Source organism: Balaenoptera borealis, assembly GCF_965194805.1.
Source record: "Balaenoptera borealis genome assembly, chromosome: 3".
In the NCBI taxonomy this organism is placed as follows: Eukaryota; Metazoa; Chordata; class Mammalia; order Artiodactyla; family Balaenopteridae; genus Balaenoptera; species Balaenoptera borealis.
The window spans coordinates 115,561,763-115,579,664 of NC_138866.1; the positions used below are offsets into that span (position 1 = coordinate 115,561,763).

The 17,902-nt window shown below is 40.8% G+C and overlaps 1 protein-coding gene across 6 annotated transcripts in view; it reads left to right on the top strand.

Annotated features, from left to right (window-relative positions):
• Positions 1 to 17,902, top strand: part of MAP2K5 (mitogen-activated protein kinase kinase 5) — a 263,618-nt gene that overhangs the window by 155,016 nt on the left and 90,700 nt on the right. For all 6 annotated transcript variants that reach the window (XM_082383386.1, XM_082383387.1, XM_082383388.1 and 3 more), the window contains one exon: positions 8,050 to 8,121. In XM_082383386.1, coding sequence (XP_082239512.1) covers positions 8,050 to 8,121 — 72 coding nt within the window. The remainder of the gene's footprint in view (positions 1 to 8,049; positions 8,122 to 17,902) is intronic.

Consider the following 17,902-nt stretch of genomic DNA (forward strand, 5'->3'; position numbering starts at 1 on the left):
GCCTGAACCATCCCATCCCACCCCTGTCCGTGGAAAAATTGTCTTCCACGAAACCGGTCCCTGGTGCCAAAAAGGTTGGGGACTGCTGAGGTAGAGGACAGTAATAGATTGTGAGAATATACAATTTGAGGTCATCTGATGTAATGCCCTCGTTTTATATCCATTTCTCTCACTTTATATTCATACCTGTTTCTGTACAGTGATAGTAACAATGATAATAATAGCCAACACTTAATTAGAACTGTGTGCCAGTCACTCTTTTAAACCTTTACATGTATTATCTCTTTAAATCCTCACAACAACCCTATGAGGTAGGTAATAGTATTGTCCTTTTACAGATGAAGGCACCAAGGGATAGAGAAGTTAAGTGACTTACCCAGGTTCATACAGCTAATAAGTGGCAGAGTGAGGAGTGAAACCTACATAATCAGCCTCCAGAGACTGAACTTTTAACTGCTGTACCTCTCACTCTATCCAAATTATTTATGTGTCTCTCCAAATCTAGATTAGGACTTTCACAGGGCAGGGTTTATTCTACTCATTCTCTATATCCAGTCCTTCACATGGTGCTAAATGAATGAATCAGTTCATGAAAGTTGCATTCCAAAAATGACTTGTTCACTAATTATAAGCAGAGCATTTAACTTTTTTGTATCTTACTTGCGTGATAAAGTATAGAAGACCCCCAGATGACTCAAATATAACCAACTAGACTGCTCAAATATTGAAAAGAAAATAAATCCAAGAAATAGCCCTGCATGTGTGAACAGTCTTACTTCTCCTACAATCTGAAATGTAAGGTATAAGAAAATGGTAATTAGGATAAAGATAGGGAGGCTTTTCTAACATCGTTAGGTCATGAAAACAAACAAAAAAACAGTAACAATTTAGGGACACGTTAAGCAGTGGGTCTTGTAGGAGACTTGGAAAGTCATCTGGTCCCACTTCCTCATTGACCAATGAGGATACTGAGACCCAAAAACTGAAGTGGCATGTTCAAGGACACGTTACATCTTAGGGGCAGGTAATTAGGTTTAATGGACATTTTAATCCAAAGCAAGAAATATTTTCAACTATATTTTAAAAGGATTTCATCCAGAAGGATTACAAAAGGGGTCCAAAGGCTTTGGTGGCTTATATTAAATTAAATCATTTCTTGGAAATTCTGATTACTAGAACTTTTACTCTATTTTAAAGATAGAAGGGGACTTACCTGGTGGTGCAGTGGTTATGAATCCGCCTGCCAATTCAGGGGACACAGGTTTGAGTCCTGGTCTGGGAAGATCCCACATGCCACGGAGCAACTAAGCCCGTGTGCCATAACTACTGAGCCTGCATTCTAGAGCCCACGAGCCACAACTGCTGAGCCCGAGTGCCACAACTACTGAAGCCCGCACGCCTAGAGCCCATGCTCTGAAACAAAAGAAGCCACTGCAATGAGAAGCCCGCACACCGCAATAAAGAGTAGCCCCCACTCGCCGCAACTAGAGAAAGCCCGTGCGCAGCAACAAAGACCCAACACAGCCAAAAATAAATAAGTAAATAAAATAAATAAATTTATATAAAAAAAGAAGCTATTAAAAAAATTAATAATAAAGATAGAAGTCCCTGAAACTTTAACCCACTATTCAGTCATTGTGATGTATTATATATATATATTTTTTTTTTTGGCTGCACCATGCGGCATGAGAGATCCTAGCTCCCCAACCAGGGATTGAACCCACGCCCCCCTGCAGTGCACGGAGTCCCAGCCACTGGACCGCCAGGGAAGTCCTATTACAATTTTTAAAAATCAAATATAAAAGTTTGACATTATTGTTATGAATACCTGAAGTTTTGAAATTAAGAAATCTTATGCAGATACTTGTCCTTTGGTATCAGAAAGTCAATCTAAATAACTATTCTTATCTCCTGAACATTCTTTTCTACCTGGACTATTCCTGTTTTAGAAATTACCTTTACCCAGATTATAACCTATACAGATTACGTGATACAACTCAGTTGGCCATGCTCATGCAGTGATCGTACTGGTGATGGTAATGATTGGAAGGAGGCCAACATTTACTGAGCATCCCCATGTGGCATCTACTGAATTGAGCATATTACATGGATTTATTTAATCTTTAGACAACTCCATTAAGCATACATATTGTTATTATTGTCTTCATTTTACAGATGAAGAAACCAAAGGTGAAGTCATTTTAGTCCAGATTCTCAGCTGGCAAGTAGTGACAGTCAAGATTTAATTAGGACACCAGCTTCTAGTTTCTGGTAGTAGCACATTAGATTATTTGGATCAACTCTTCTGTTGAAAAATTCTAATTAAAATACTTTAAAAACCGTCTCAAGTGCACTGAAGAGCTAAAACGACAACAGGGAACTCCCAGGACGGTTTTCAGATGGAAACCTGAAACAGAAGGGAAAGCAGAATGTCAGAGCACCAAAGCTACTTATTCCTGAGGACATTTGCCTGTACTACTACAGCTGTGAATGATATGGGGGCTCCCTTAAGGCAGAGGGTCTTGGAGAAGATCTTCCCCATATTATGCTGGAAACCTGAAGAGGCCCCCGCCCCAGTATAAAAGCAAACCAGAGTTAAAGCTGCTCTTCCTCCCCCATCCCAGGGAACAAAAGAGAAGGCTTCTCAGAGCCAAGCAGAGCAGCAGGAGAAAAAGGAAAAGGGAGAAAGTTGTGGCCATAGACTTAACTCTGGCACAGATTTGCACCCTGGATGTTTGTATATGTGACTTGAGTTAGAAAAGGAGCTTCATGCTGAGAATATTGTTTGAGGTGGGCACATCCACTTTAGGCCTCAGAGAACCTTTCCAAAAATTTTTTTGAAGAACAAAAACTAACAAGCAGCCAAAGAAAACTAGTCACACAAGGAAACAGAGCAACATGAAGGAACAACAGTTGCAAGCAGACTTTAGATCAAAAATTTTTGAAGTGACATACTTGATTTGAGAAAGTCCCAAACAAAACTACTAGATAAAAATGAAAAACTCACTATTTGGTAGCATATTGAATGGAGCAGAAGAGAGAATTAGTGAACTGGAAAATAGATTGAGTTAGAGCAGTGTGACTCCAGAATCCTTGTTTAACCAGTGTACTCTACTACCCACACAGTGATCTTGCCGGCTTTTTTAAAAAATCCCCATTGTTTATGATATATACTTTTTGATTACATACTAACCTAAAGTATTTGTGCATACTTTGTTAATTTTCTGAGTAGCCTAACACTGAGCAGAAGTTCCTTTATGGGAAGAGGTAAGGGATGTACCTTGGTATCGTCCTGCTTTTGACAAGTAAACCCTAGGGTACTGTGTTATAAATAGAGACAATTCTGGAATGAGTTAACTAAATATGGGTCCTGGGTAAATGCCCAGTCACAGCGGTAAGTGGAGGGGTGGAGTGTGCATGCCATCTTAGAGCCACTGCCCTTTTAGAATCCTCTGCTTGGGCTTCCCTGGTGGCGCAGTGGTTGAGAATCTGCCTGCCAATGCAGGGGACACGGGTTCGAGCCCTGGTCTGGGAAGATCCCACATGCCGCGGAGCGGCTGGGCCCGTGAGCCACAATTACTGAGCCTGCGCGTCTGGAGCCTGTGCTCCGCAACAAGAGAGGCCGCGATAGTGAGAGGCCCGTGCACCGCGATGAGGAGTGGCCCCCGCTTGCCGCAACTAGAGAAAGCCCTCACACAGAAATGAAGACCTAACACAGCCATAAATAAATAAATAAATTTAAAAAAAAAAAAAAAGAAAAGAATCCTCTGCTTTTTATATCATCACCACTCCTTACTGTTCTCATTAAGAACAGACCAGGGTTTTTCCCCTACACTTTAACTCTACTACAGGTGCTTTAGACAAGAGTCATGGTTTTCCATTCATTAAACTTTCCACACTAGTGACAAATGTCATGTCAGAAAGTAACTCAGCTTTTGCTTTTTAACGGAAAAATGTTCATCACAGATCTTCTCTCGGTAGTGTCATACCTGGCCATTGGTTTGGTTTGGTTTGGTTTGGTTTAGTTTGGTTTGGTTTTAGAGGGGAGAGGACAGAGCAGGCCACTTTGGCCTCAAGTGTGAGAACAGATTTGAATTGTGCAGCCTTAGCCATCAGGTCCTGACTCTATACATTCAGAATGTATTGGGACTTATCTTGTACCTGTGTCAGTTTCAGCAACCTGGACATGTTTCCCGGTCCCTATGAATTCTTGAGGATACACCTGTAGAGCTGGCTGCCCACCTTTCACTCAGCATTCGTGCTTGAGCACTGCATCACAACAGTAATCTCATTCTGTTAGCTTACTGTAAGAATAATTTCTCTAATGAGAAGTTGTTAGACTCTCGTCCTTAAGGAGTTCTCCTATTTGCCTTCTGATGTGTGTGACCATTATGATTTTTGCTAATTTTTCTTTTTAAATTAAATTTTTCTGTGCTTTATTTTCACATTACAGTTTACATTTGTTTTAGTAGTTCAGTGGGCAAATGTGATGATTATATTTAACCTTATTGTTGGTCCTGCACTTCTAGATGAAGTGCTGTATATTGATGACTGTCAGTTAGTGAAAGGGAGAGAGGACAGAAGGAGGAAGGCAACATTTGGTCATTTCTTTAACAATTCTAGAGGATTTTAGGATTTTCATGTTTGCTAGAAGTTCTTTTTTTTTTTTTAAGACATTGTTTTTAAACTGTTTTTTTAAGTTCTTATTTTTTGGCTGCATTGTGTCTTCGTTGCTGCATGCTGGCTTTCTCTAGTTGCAGCAAGCGGGGCTACTCTTCACTGCATTGCGCAGGCTTCTCATTACGGTGGTTCTCTTGTCACGGAACACAGGCTCTAGAGCACGCAGGCTTCAGTAGATGCGGCTTGTGGGCTCAGTAGTTGTGGCACGCGGGCTCTAGCGTGCAGGCTCAGTAGTTGTGGCGCACGGGCTTAGTTGCTCCGCGGCATGTGGAATCTTCCCGGACCAGGGATTGAACCCATGTCCCCTGCATTGACAGGTGGATTCTTAACCACTGAGCCACCAGGGAAGTCCCTAGAAGTTCTTGATGGACATGAACAACAATAATATGCAGGGAAGTTACATTAATAGAACACTCCAGGGAACTTAATGATTAGTTCATGCTTAAAACCAAATGTGCAGTAAACATGTATTGCATCTCTTCAGTCAGCATGCATTGATGGCACACCAGCTATGTGCCAGGCATGGTATTGGGTACAAGATGAGTAAGATACTCTCTTTGCCTCTTAGGAGAAACAGACTAGCAAATGGATGATTACAACACAGTGCGATAAATTAATATGAAAGATATGAATGACATTTTAAAGAAGTACAGAGGCAGGAATTTATAATTCTGCCTGAGGAGTGGAGGAAGTTTTCACCAAAAAATGGTGGCCGTTGACAGGGCCCATAGGAGAAACATTCACTAAGCAGAGAAGAGGAAGGTAGATCATCGCGTCTGCAGGAAACATTGATGTGTTTAGTGACTAGAGCTGAGTTTACCAAAGATTCACCCAGAGAAATTACTTTTTAAAATGAAGATCCCCAGAGCCACCCCCAGAGATTCTGATACTGGAAGTTCATTTGCAATAAGCACCTCAGACAGTTCTCTAATGACGAGTCCAAGGCTGCATTTTGAGAAATACTGACAGATCGAGACTAGTGTGTGGCTCTTCTGACTTCTAGTTCTGGGGGCAGTTTGCCACACAGGAAAGAACCCTGATTTTGCAGTTAGACGTACCTGGATTTGAATCCTGGCTGTGTACCTAAATAATACACTTAATGCCGTAGCTCTAGACTTTGGCAAGTCATCTAATCTTACTAAGCCTCAGTTTTTACATCTGTAAAATTAGGGCAATAATATTTGTAAGAGGACTTCCCTGGTAGTGCAGTGGTTAAGAATCTGCCTGCCAATGCATGGGTCACGGGTTCAATCCCTGGTCTGGGAAGATCCCACATGCCGCGGAGCAACTAAGCCTGTGTGCCACAACTACTAAGCCTGTGCTCTAGAGCCCGCGAGCCACAACTACTGAAGCCCGCACGCCTAGAGTCCGTGCTCTGCAACAAGAGAAGCCACCGCAATGAGAAGCCCACGCCCCGCAACGAAGAGTAGCCCCCACTCGCTGCAACTAGAGAAAGCCCGTGCACAGCAACAAAGACCCAACACAGCCAAAAATAAATAAATAAAATAAATTTAAAATAATAATATTTGTAAGATTGTTATGAAGTGTAGAGGACGTGAAGTATCTAGCCCAGTGTCTGGGACAAACTAGGTGATCATTAAATGATAGCTATTATTATCCTTTTCTAGGGGGTACAAATTAAATCTCTCTGTGCCTCATATTCCTTATCTGTTAAATGCGGATGATAATAGTACCAGTCTAGTATGGGTGTTTATGAGTCTGAAGTGAAATATGCATGAAAAGCACTTAGAACAGTGCCTGGCACATGGAAATTCTTCAATAAATGCACAGAGTGATGATGTCGTTGTTGATATTATGACGATGGCATTATTCCTGTAACTGGCTGGCCAGTTGCATATGAACGCATCCTATTATGTATTGATCTAACTAGAAATGGATAATGGGTTCATTAAGGTATGAGCAAGGACCTTGAAAAGTGATGGTATGGGGGGTTAGAAGATAAAAGAAAAAGTATTAGGGGATTGGAATGACCATATCTGTTAGCAGCTGGGAGAAACGGTCACATGACACTTGGGAAGAATTATTCTTGGTAGGAAAGGGGTTTTACAAATTAAAGAAATAAAGGAAGGGAAATAAGACAATCCAGTCTGCTACCTCAGGGTAGGGCTTTATGTAATTTTATGAAAAGTGGGGAAGAAGGCATTAAATACATTGAGATAGCCTCGCAGGTGGGAGTGGGAAGTAGGTTACAAAGTTCTGGGTCCCAACTAAGCCGACTCCCCAAGATGTAGTACTGTGCCAACTCACCTGAGAGTATCTGGCGCACATCTTCTACACTCATGGTATATCCCCTGCTGGTGAGTGGTGGATGTCCATTTCTTCTGTCTGCAGTGGACCAGGCTGACCCTGACCCCAGTTACTTGTAAGGGCCCTCATGGAAACTTTTGAAGGATGATGGCTGTGGTGGCTTCCAAGAAGTCCAGGGATGGTGCAAAGAAGAGAATACTGCACTGGGGGCCAAGGGGTGTGGGTCATGATCCTAGCCCTGCCATGACTAGCTGTGTAACCTTGAGCAACCATTCCATCTCAGCAAAACCTCAGTTTCTCTTGTTCATTTGTTCCTGTGTTCGTTCAAAAGACTTCTGTGAAGTATGTTTCTGAATGCCAAATCCTGGAGGGATAGAGAGACCAGGCAGCACCCACTTCAGTATGCAATTATTCCTGCTGAAGTAGAGAGTGTGCAGGTAATTGTTAGACCAAGTATTTTCTACATATCTTGAATGGAGGACCAAGAGTCCCAAATGGACCATTTGAACTGTTCCTTGGTTTATATCAAAAAGAAACCCTGATAAATGGGATGAAATGTTGAGTAGTAGGTGAATCTGGGCAAAGGAAATATGGATGTTCTTTGTACTAGTCTTAATCTTTCAACATTCCTATAAGTTTAATATTATTTCCAAATAAAAAATTTAAAATAACAATTCCTAGTGATTCAGACCCATCTCTCAAAATGCAAATAAGTGATAATATTATATACTGTGCTGTAATTTGTCACTCCACAGCTAAGACCACTCACTGGATTTGGTCTGAGTTGAAGTCTCAGCTCATTTACTAGTTTAAGACTTGCCTAAATTATTTCACTAATATGAGCCTTCATTTTCTTTATAACAAAGTTTCCCTCACAGGGTCTTTGTGAGGATTCAATGAGATTATATCTAATATACCTATATTACCTATACAGTTTCTATGTATTATCTATATAAAACACATACATATAAAATTGTTTTTCTTTTCATAATGTGCTGTGCAGATATTGATGGCTCTCTGCCTTAACTGAGCTCACGTTAGCGTATGTGTTTCCTGGAGTAGCTTACATGAACTCACAAGCTCCCTTCTGTTTTCTTACAGCCTGAAAGAATTTCAGGGGAGCAATATGGAATCCATTCTGATGTCTGGAGCTTAGGAATCTCTTTTATGGAGGTATGTTGTTTGGAAATAGATGCTTCTGTGTATATCTGTACTAATATGTTCTATCAGGAAGAATGAAGATTTTGAAAAAAAATGAAACCTCCAGTGTGTTATGTAAACAGAGTTTAACTCAATAGTCCTTATTTTGATACCCTTGCATGGCTTGTGAGCTGACTATTCTAAAGTGTTATTTCTCACAGATCACCTGTGTAAAACTTATCTGGAGTGCTTCTTAAAAATACAAGTTCCTAGACTCCATCTAAAACCAATTCAATTCACATTTCTAAGAATCAGCATTATTAACATGTTCCCAGTGTGATCCTTATGCACACTAAATGTGGAGAACCTGTGTTTTGAAAGAGAAATTCCAGAAAAATTATGTGTGATAGTAGCCTTGTTGGAATGCATATATAACTTCCAGAGGTGATTACTTTATTAACAAGTACAGCCCTACTCATTTGGATGTATAACTTCTATATGTTTGTTTAGAAAGAAAAAAAAAAAAAACACCTTGTTCCAGTAGGATCATATCATGTGTTGGGTGACAGGGTGTGATATGATTTGGAGGAGGTTAGGTGTATGCATTTAGCACAATTTTAATGTCTTTACTCTTTATAGCTGTATTTAGAGTGGACTTTATCTTGGTATGCTACATGTAGCTCCACTAGAGGTCTGTGCTAAGATTTCTGTACAATGATCTTTGATCTATAAGGAAATGCATAGGATTTATATTAGAAGGACATCTGGCTCAGGGTGAATTACAGTAGTATAAAGTCTGGATATTCACCAGTGCTTCAAGAATTGTATCTTATGTGCATTGATTCAGATAAAGGAGGACTCTTTAAAAAGTAGAAAGAACTCCTTAAACAAGATCATGGATGAGTTGCAGTCACAATTTCATCAACTTTTTTTCTTTTGGTCAAATACTTTTTCTGTGACTTTTGTAATGCATGAATGCAGTTGAATTTCTAAGGAGATATCTTCAGACTCAATTCACTTGCACTATAGAAAGAAAGCAAAAATAAAGTATTCAATGTTTATTAAACCATATTCTTCTGCTTCTTCATGAAAGAGAATCTAAGAGGAAATACAGTATGTATGCATCAGCTGACAGGTTAGCAATACTGGTGGACAGATGCTCAGAACTAAGTTTCCCAACAGAATCCTGAAGGGCTTGTCCAATTAGCCTGTTTCAGAGAAAACTAGTACTTTTGATCTGTGGAGCTCAGCTCTTGCTATTATATAATTTCCTTTTGCATATTTTAAATCATCGTCATTGAATGTATTTGGTAAAAGACCAGATAAAGTGTAGAACATTTGAGAAGTTAACGTGGTGTAAAGATAAGACTCGTAGACTGGGAATGAAAGACCTGGATTGCAGGTCCAGCTTTGCTACTGCTTTTCTAGGTGGCCCTGTGCAAGCCACTGTCCCTCACTGTGGGTCTCAGTTTCTTCATCTGTAAAATAGTGATCTCTAAGCCCCTTTCCAGACTAACATTCTGTGACTCTAAGCAGTCTGTTCTTGTCTTTCTTCAGCTTTCTGCAACAACTCTAGAATTGTGTGACTTAACAATATGCAGAGGCATAGCAATACTGTCAGACAGTGTAGCTAATAGATTTAAGATTTAGAGCACGCATACATATTCACCATTCCTTCCTTCCACATTTGTTTCTTCATCCATGTATTGAGCTCCTGCTATATCTACTAGATAGGCAGTGGGGATATAGTAATGACGGACACTCCATTCTTGATACTAATGGAGTTGCATTTGGTGAGGGGTGGGGCATTAAGTACAAAAAACAGAAGGAAAACTAAATATATAATTTGTCAGGCGGTGGTAAGTCCTAAGGGAAAAAATGAAGTGGAGTAGTCCTTTCTGATAAAACAGGCTTTGAGCAGAGACTGGAATGGTGAGGGGGCCATCAGGCAACAGCAGATACAAAGGTGCTAAGCTCGAGTGTGTTTGGCATGTTTAAGGAAAGCAGAGAGACCCAGGTGACTAGAGTGGAGTTAGAAAGGGAAAAATGGGAAAAAATACAGTCAGAGAGGTAGCCGGGGGCCAGATCATATGCAGCCTTGTAGGCCATGGTAGGGACTTTAGATGTTACTCTGAGAGTAAATGATCTGAGTTATATTTTCAGAAGAGGATGGGGTGCTCTGTGGAGCACAGAATATAGAGGGGCAGTCATGGAAACAGGGAGATCAGTTAAGATAGGTAGGTAGGTAGGTATATGAGTAGATGGATAGATAGATAGATGCTTAATAAATAGCACATATTTATGTTGCGTATTGACATATATGTCTGCCAGTATTTTGCTGGGTGCTAGGGATACAAAGAGTAATAAAAAGAGACTCTGTCATTTAGGGAGCGAGATTGCCATTGATGTATTTGGGTTTTGTTGATCGTGTTCATTTATCCTGGAGGTAAACTATTGAACGGTCTTCAGAAGACTGGAGAAAACAGACTCATTGACACTGTAAGACTGAGGAGGATTAAGGTGTAAGGAACAGTGTGAAAAAGTGTCATCATTGAGTGTGAGACACCTGAATGCCAGAAGGAGCGTGTTGGCTCATGTAGTAAAGTGGAGAGTAGAGAAGGACCACTGGTCAGGAGTGAGGACCAAGAAGGGTTAGGTGTTTCCCTGCTCACTGCATTTTAAAATGGTTGGTGAGGAGCCAGATGTTAGATCAGAAGGAGGAGGAGACAGCCTTAGAGGATGTAAAGTGCAGTCTGATTATGATCATCAGAAAGGGTTGTTGAGCACCTCTTTGTGTGTGATGCTTAACTAAACGCTTTTGAAAGGAACTATGTGATGGTAGTCTCTGTATTCTGGGAGCTTATGCTCCACCAGACAGGCAGGTGAGAACAGATGACCAAACACAGGTGGTGGAGTAGGTCTTTAGACAGGAGAGTAAGGCCCCGGAACGTGTTATATACCAGATTCATTTGGGGTACAAGGTAACAAAAAATATGTGATAGGGAATGGGAGTCGGAGGTTTTGAGCCCATAGATAAGAAATTGTGTGTGATTCAATAATGAAGAGAACCCCAAGGTTCTTTTTTTTTAAGAGCAGATGTGATGAGACCATTACCTGAAGAGAGTGGGAAGTTGGTCCAAAAAAGCACTGAAGAGCCAGTTTCTTCTTTGTTTTCACCACAGTGTTCTTGGAATAGATGTGGTAAATCCGTTTAAAATCACTGTAGATTGAGAGAAGTGTGAATCTCAATAGCATTTTAAATTTCTGAGTAACAAACTGTGTTCTGAAACATAGTCACCATCTTCAAAGAAGAATTGCTTCTCTTCTGTTTATCCTCACTTTTAAAAGTGAAATGTTCCCTTTCTAGATGCACACTCCAAAGAGTAGAAACTTTCATTCATTCAGTAATTATTATTTAAGCACTTACTACGTGCTAAGCCTTGGAGAGTGGAGCACACAAAGCTGAGAAAAGACTGCCTCTGATAGAGAAGACAGACACCTAAAGCCCAGAGCAGTGTGATAGCGTTGTTAGTAAAGATGTTTACGAAGTACTCTCAGCCACAAAGGTTGGGAGGGCGGCAGGTTTCTCAAAGGAGTTGACGGTTGAGCTGGGTTGTCTTGAAGGGAGTTGCCCCTGGGAGAAAGAAAGAAAAGATGGAGGAGCCCCTCCCACCCCCCAGCACACTCTAAGGTGGATCTTTGTAAACCCTTCAGGAGAGAGCAAATGTCTAGGTATGCAAGGTCTACCTATTTGTGCGGATACCTTCCTCAAAGTGTTTTGAGTCAATCAGTTTATTCCCCTAGGGTACTGGGTGGTAAAAAAACAAATGGGATAAAAATATAGGAAACCGAGCAAAGGAAGTTTCCTGAAATGGGAACCAGAGTTTTCTATCCCTTCTACCTCTACCTAGCACTCCCCCCACCAAATTCCATAAATTCCATAAAATCCCTGAGGTTTGGTGATGCAAGAGTTAGAAGGCTGCCTTCCTTGCTTTAAACTCTTAAAATACAAGGTTCACCCTTGCTTGCCTTCTTCGTACTGCCCCTTCCCTTGTTAATGTGCTGTCACAGTCCCCTTGGGGACTCATAACAAGGCCTCTCGCCACACTCTTTCATAAAAGATGATGTGGTGTGCAGCTAAAATGTGCCATTAAAAAAGTCACAGGTACATTTGTGCCTTAAGCAAAGAATCTTTAATATCAGACTATCTCCTTATCCAGGGACAGAACTGCCCGCATCTTCTCTCAATTCTGCATAAAGTGCTTCTTTTCCAGGATTTTGTCAGCTGTATATAGCATTTGGAGTTGGGAGAAGTTACATAAAGATGGAAATACCCTTAAGAAGGGAAAAAAATGAGACTATTCAACTTGACTAGAGCACAGCAGTTTTACTAGATGTAAAGATTTTGGCCCCTTTCTGTGTTTTTTGTTTATGGTTTTCAGATCCTTAAATGTGTTGTAGTTCTCCTCATGTGGATTAGTTATAGAATGAAGTAAAGGTCAAAACCCACGTGGAATTAATTGCACTTCTTCCTTGAGCCTTCATGACAAGAATCAGTGTGAAAAGGCAAAAAAGAAGAGAAGAAAAAAGAAGCGAAAACCACTAACAAGAGTACAAAATTTCTGAGCTACGACAAACTGGGAAGATTAATCTTGCGCCAGAATATTTGTTTGACTCTTGGAGAAAGCTCGCGCTGATTCAGTGGACTGGGTGATTTTTAGGACTATTCACCCTGGCTGCTGCTATTCAAGACTTCAGGGCTAAACGTTAAAATGAAAATGAGTGTGTCCATAGTAAGGGCTTGTCTTACTAAGTTTGATGATTTTAATTTCTAGGTGTAAGGAGTACCTAAAACATCTTAGGGCAGAATTTCTTAATTTCACAGGCTGTGCATTGCTTCTCTCTTCTCCCATAGAACGAATGGCTTGAGGAGAAAGTCCCACTGTTGCTTCTTACTAATTAGTTAATCCATTCATATTCTTGCGTCATTCAAGTCACAACACAAATCTGTGGGAGGGAAGTAAGCAGTCATATTTGGAAAAGCTGGATTTTTAAGTTGGTCCTAATTGGGTCAAAAAAGAAGTCAGCACACGCCCTCCTCTAGCCTTGTGTTTGCAGCGCTCAGGAGGACGCACACACATCTAAAAAGGCACCAGGTCAGTCTTGCAGTGTTCTTGTTCTCACTGAGTATGAGCTCTCCAAGTACATGTTCTGGTTTGTGATTCTCTTTGGCGGGCTATTGTAAACCTTATTAAGGTCGGTGGTGAATAATCTGACAGGCTTTTTCCACAGGAGTCAGACTGAAAGCCCTGTCTTTAGCGCATGCATTTTGCTCTTTTCACTTGGGTCCTCGCCCTTTCTGCCTTTGTTTGCCTCCTCTCTCCACCAGTCTCTTGAGTCCAAAGCATAGAACAATCTGGCTCGATGCGCTTGGTTAATTGGAGTGTCATCTAGTCCTCTGAGACCCCTCTTCAGCGTGATCACTGTTTTACTGAAGTCGTTTGAATGATGTGTTAAATGATGAAAGCAAGGTCCATGGCTTAGAAAAATGTGTCTAGATAGGTGAAGAACACATTCAGAGAGTCACACAAGGTCATTGTCATCGAAGTAGCACCATCTTCTAAAGATTTGATGGGTTCTGTTGTTTTGACAGAGTTATTCTTGTGAGCTTCAAAATTACCTTTACCAAGTTAAAAATATTCAAGGAATACTATGCTGTTCACTCTACATGGAATATCATTTTCTTCTTCTCCCCAAGATACAATTTAAATACACATCCTTTATAACACCAGCTCTGATCTCTCCAGCTGAAAGTAATTTCTCCTTCTGACCTTCATCTACATCTTCCTTGTGGCATGTGCGTTTTCCACTTTGTATTATATTAATTTATAGCTATGTCATAGTTCCTTATGACAGGATTTAAATCTGATTCTCTCATAATCTCCTACACTCTCTAGCACAATTTCACTGCCCTAGTGAGTACTCAAGAAATCTTTGGGGCTCAATTTTTTCATACTTCTGTAATGGTTTTAAAGCAGTTTCTGACAATAAAGATCAGAGTTCAAGTTTGACAAAGCCTTTACCATAAGTGCTCACAAACATTTGCTGAATAGATCACAAATGTTTTGCATGTGAAGAGGAGTTTTCTGTTTGCCAGAGTATCAGACCTAGATTCAAATTCCACTTCAGCCAGCATACACTATAGATCGTTGGATAAATCACTTAATCTCTCGGGGCCTTTAGATGGGAGCTCTGTTTCAGAGCTTCTGGAAAGGGCACAATGAGAAAATTAAGCCATATCCCCTCTCTTTCAGAGGAATTACTTTTTGAAATGTTTACATATGGTTCAAAAAGCCTACTAATTTGGTTAAAGCATGGAATGCATGCGTTATCTTCCACTCTCACCTCAAACTCCACTAAAAATTACCGTGAAGGGATTTTTTTTTTTTTTAAGGCTTATTACCATAAAGAAAGGGAAAAGAGGGACTTCCCTGGCGGTCCAGTGGTTAAGACTCTGCGCTTCCAATGCAGGGGGCACAGATTCGATCTGTGATCAGGGAGCTAGGATCCCACATGCCGCATGGTGTGGCCAAAAAATTTAAAAAATTTTGTTAAAAAACGAAAGGAGACAACAGCAATCAAATTTTGAATGTGGGAAAGCAGATGGACAACAGTACACGACTTAGCAGAACCGTGAGTGTTGAAATCCTAAGCCAGCAGTAGAGGAAGAAAGAAGCACCTGATTTCCTTTAAACTACCCAGAAGGCTCAGGAATTGGTGGTCCCAGGTATCTGGAACTTAGGAGTAGAGGTGGGGCCAGAGAAGAGAATTGTCTTAAAGATGTCTGAGAAACAGTTGAGCTGTTCCACCCACAGCTTCTTTGCCTAACTCAGCATGAGCAGACAGTCACCCCTCCCCAGCCCTAACACAAGACTGAGTAGAGGAGTTTCTCTGAGAATAAAATAAGTGATACCTGGCAGTGTAGAAGGCTGGGTCCCATTACTGAGCACAGAGGCATTAAGTGAAAGTTTAGATTCTAAATGTGGAGACTCCCAGCTGTCTTACCACACCCTGTTCCTGGGACACTAGCAGCCAAGATTACTTTTCAGGAAGGATACTGGAGGAGACTTTCTTTAGGGAAATGTGTCCAAGAGGCCTTAAAGATCCAGGCATTGGGAGTTTTCCAGGGAAACAGTCCAGCTAGATCGCGTTACCTCAGCCTACACGCTCCACTCACAAGCACAGAGTTACTAGTCAGATTTGTAGTGCCTTACTCTTAGCAAAACATTTGAGGAAGGCTTTTAAGGGAAGAACAGAGACCTAAAATAACTGAAAAAGAAAGCAATTTGGAGGGCTTGGACACTATGCAGGGGAGAAAAATTCAAATGAACTATAATATTCTCAGAGGGATAGGAGAAAATGTTGCATCTAGGAAACAAGAACAGGCTGCTGTAACAAAGGAACTTTCAGATGACAACAACAAATAGAGAATTAAAAATTAGAGAACCAGGGACTTCCCAGGTGGCGCAGTGGTTATGAATCCGCCTGCCAATGCAGGGGATACGGGTTTGATCCCTGGTCCAGGAAGATCCCACATGCCACCAAGCAACTAATAAGCCCATGCACCACAACTACTGAAGCCCACGCGCCTGGAGCCCGTGCTCCGCAACATGAAGAGCAGCCACCACAATGAGAAGCCCGTGCACCGCAACAAAAAGTGGCCCACACTCACCTCAACTAGAGAAAGCCCGCGCGCAGCAACAAAGACCCACCGCAGCCAAAAAAAAAAAAAAAAAATTAGAGAACCAGGTGAGGAAGTCTAACGTAAAAAACAGAAGTTTCAGGAAGAAAGAACAGAGAAAACAAAGGGGAGGAAATCATCAATAGAAATGTTTCAATTTTAATTTTATAACATGAGAGAAATATTTGTATGTCATTTCAGATGGCCTTCTTCTTAGTATTTCTACAGAAGAAAAAAAAAAATCCCTAACTTTTCTAAATGACGTATGTCAGTGCTTTTGCCCAGAGAAAGTGAGTTTTTGTAGGAGAATAGAAAATTATTGAATTCTCTGTAGACATCTGTAATAGAATTGTCCCAAGGAAAATTTAGGGTAAAATGTACAAATAGTTAGATATAACTACCTTGTCTTATGGAACTGTGAAAAGCTATTAACACATCTAATGTTTTTGATTTTACCTTTATACATTACTGTTTAATGGATATCAGATAAGACTCATTAGACATCAAGAAAATGCAGTGTGATTTTCTACATTTACAAGCAAACACATAAGTATAGTGAGCTGTGTAAAATGAAAATAAAAGTATTGAAAAAGTGACATGGGACTTCCCTGGTGGTGCAGTGGTTAAGAATCCGCCTACCAATGCAGGAGACACGGGTTCGAGCCCTGGTCTGGGAAGATCCCACATGCCGCGGAGCAGCTAAGCCCGTGTGCCATAACTACTGAGCCTGTGCTCTAGAGCCCACGAGCCACAACTACTGAGCCCGTGTGCCACAACTACTGAAGCCCATGTGCCTAGAGCCCGTGCTCCGCAACAAGAGAAGCCATTGCAATGAGAAGCCCATGTGCTGCAATGAAGAGTAGCCCCCGCTCACTACAACTAGAGAAAGCCCGTGCACAGCAACAAAGACCCAACGCAGCCAAAAATAAAAATTAAATTAAAAAAAAAAAAAAGTGACATGGATCACCCAGCCCAGTACCTTTGACAGAAGTTTCTGGAGAAGTGTGGTGAAGAGTATGTCATTTTCTTTCTATGATATATTTTCAGATATTAAGGCTGTCATCCTAATCCTTGAACTGTTAAAGAGCTCACATTTTGCGTTAACCAGAAATGTTGACGCCACCACTTAAAATCAGTGTTATCTTGGCCAAGTCATTTTGCCACTCTAAGTGTCAGCCTCTCATCTGTGGAGCAAAGATAACATTAGAAGTCATTCCTCAAATATTTATTGAACACTTTTTATGTGCCAAATACTTTACTAGGTGCTGGGGACACATTGGTAAATAAAATAGGTATGTTCCCTTTCCTTGTTGAACCTACAATGTAATGAAGGAGGCAGATGATAAACAATAATAGGAAACACTTATTTTTTTGAGAGAAGGCAATTTCAGTATTCTAGGCTTTTTAATAAATACTTTCATCTAACAGTAACAACCCCATTAAATTACTTTGAGAAGTAAGCTTCTCTTTGAAATAACATCTAGGTATTGGATGTTTACCAGGTGAAAAGAATTATGGAGCATTACCTAGACTTGGTTCCTGCTTCTAAATATACAGAAGAACCTATTCCCCGCTCTCCCTACAAAAAAAAAAAGTTTCCAGAGACACAACTGTCTCTAGTGGGTCTACAGCTGCAGCTTTGTTTGCCTTTCTAGCCCCTGGTGATTATGAACCTGGTCTGAGGGGTGACGGATGGCTCTGGATGCCCTCTAAGCAGCTGCTGTCAGCTTCTCTCGACCATAAAAACTTGGCATTTGGTGTGCACCACTCAAATATTGATTTTTTTCTCCTCTTCCTTTTTATAATTATTGTCAAGAACACGAGTGGACATTGAATCTTATTATAATATGTTATCTGCTGCTCCATCTAGTGAAATATCTTACCTGTTGATCAGAAGTTTCTGCTGAAAACCATCAGATGGCAGAAGAATTAAAGCTGAAGGGTCCAAAGACAAAGGAAATTTCAGCGGAAGATTGTATAGGAAAGTGGGTAGAAGTGTGGTTCTGGAATCCTTGTCGTGGGCCTCCTTCCCTTCCATTGAAGAATATTGAGGAAAAGAGCATGTAACAGTTC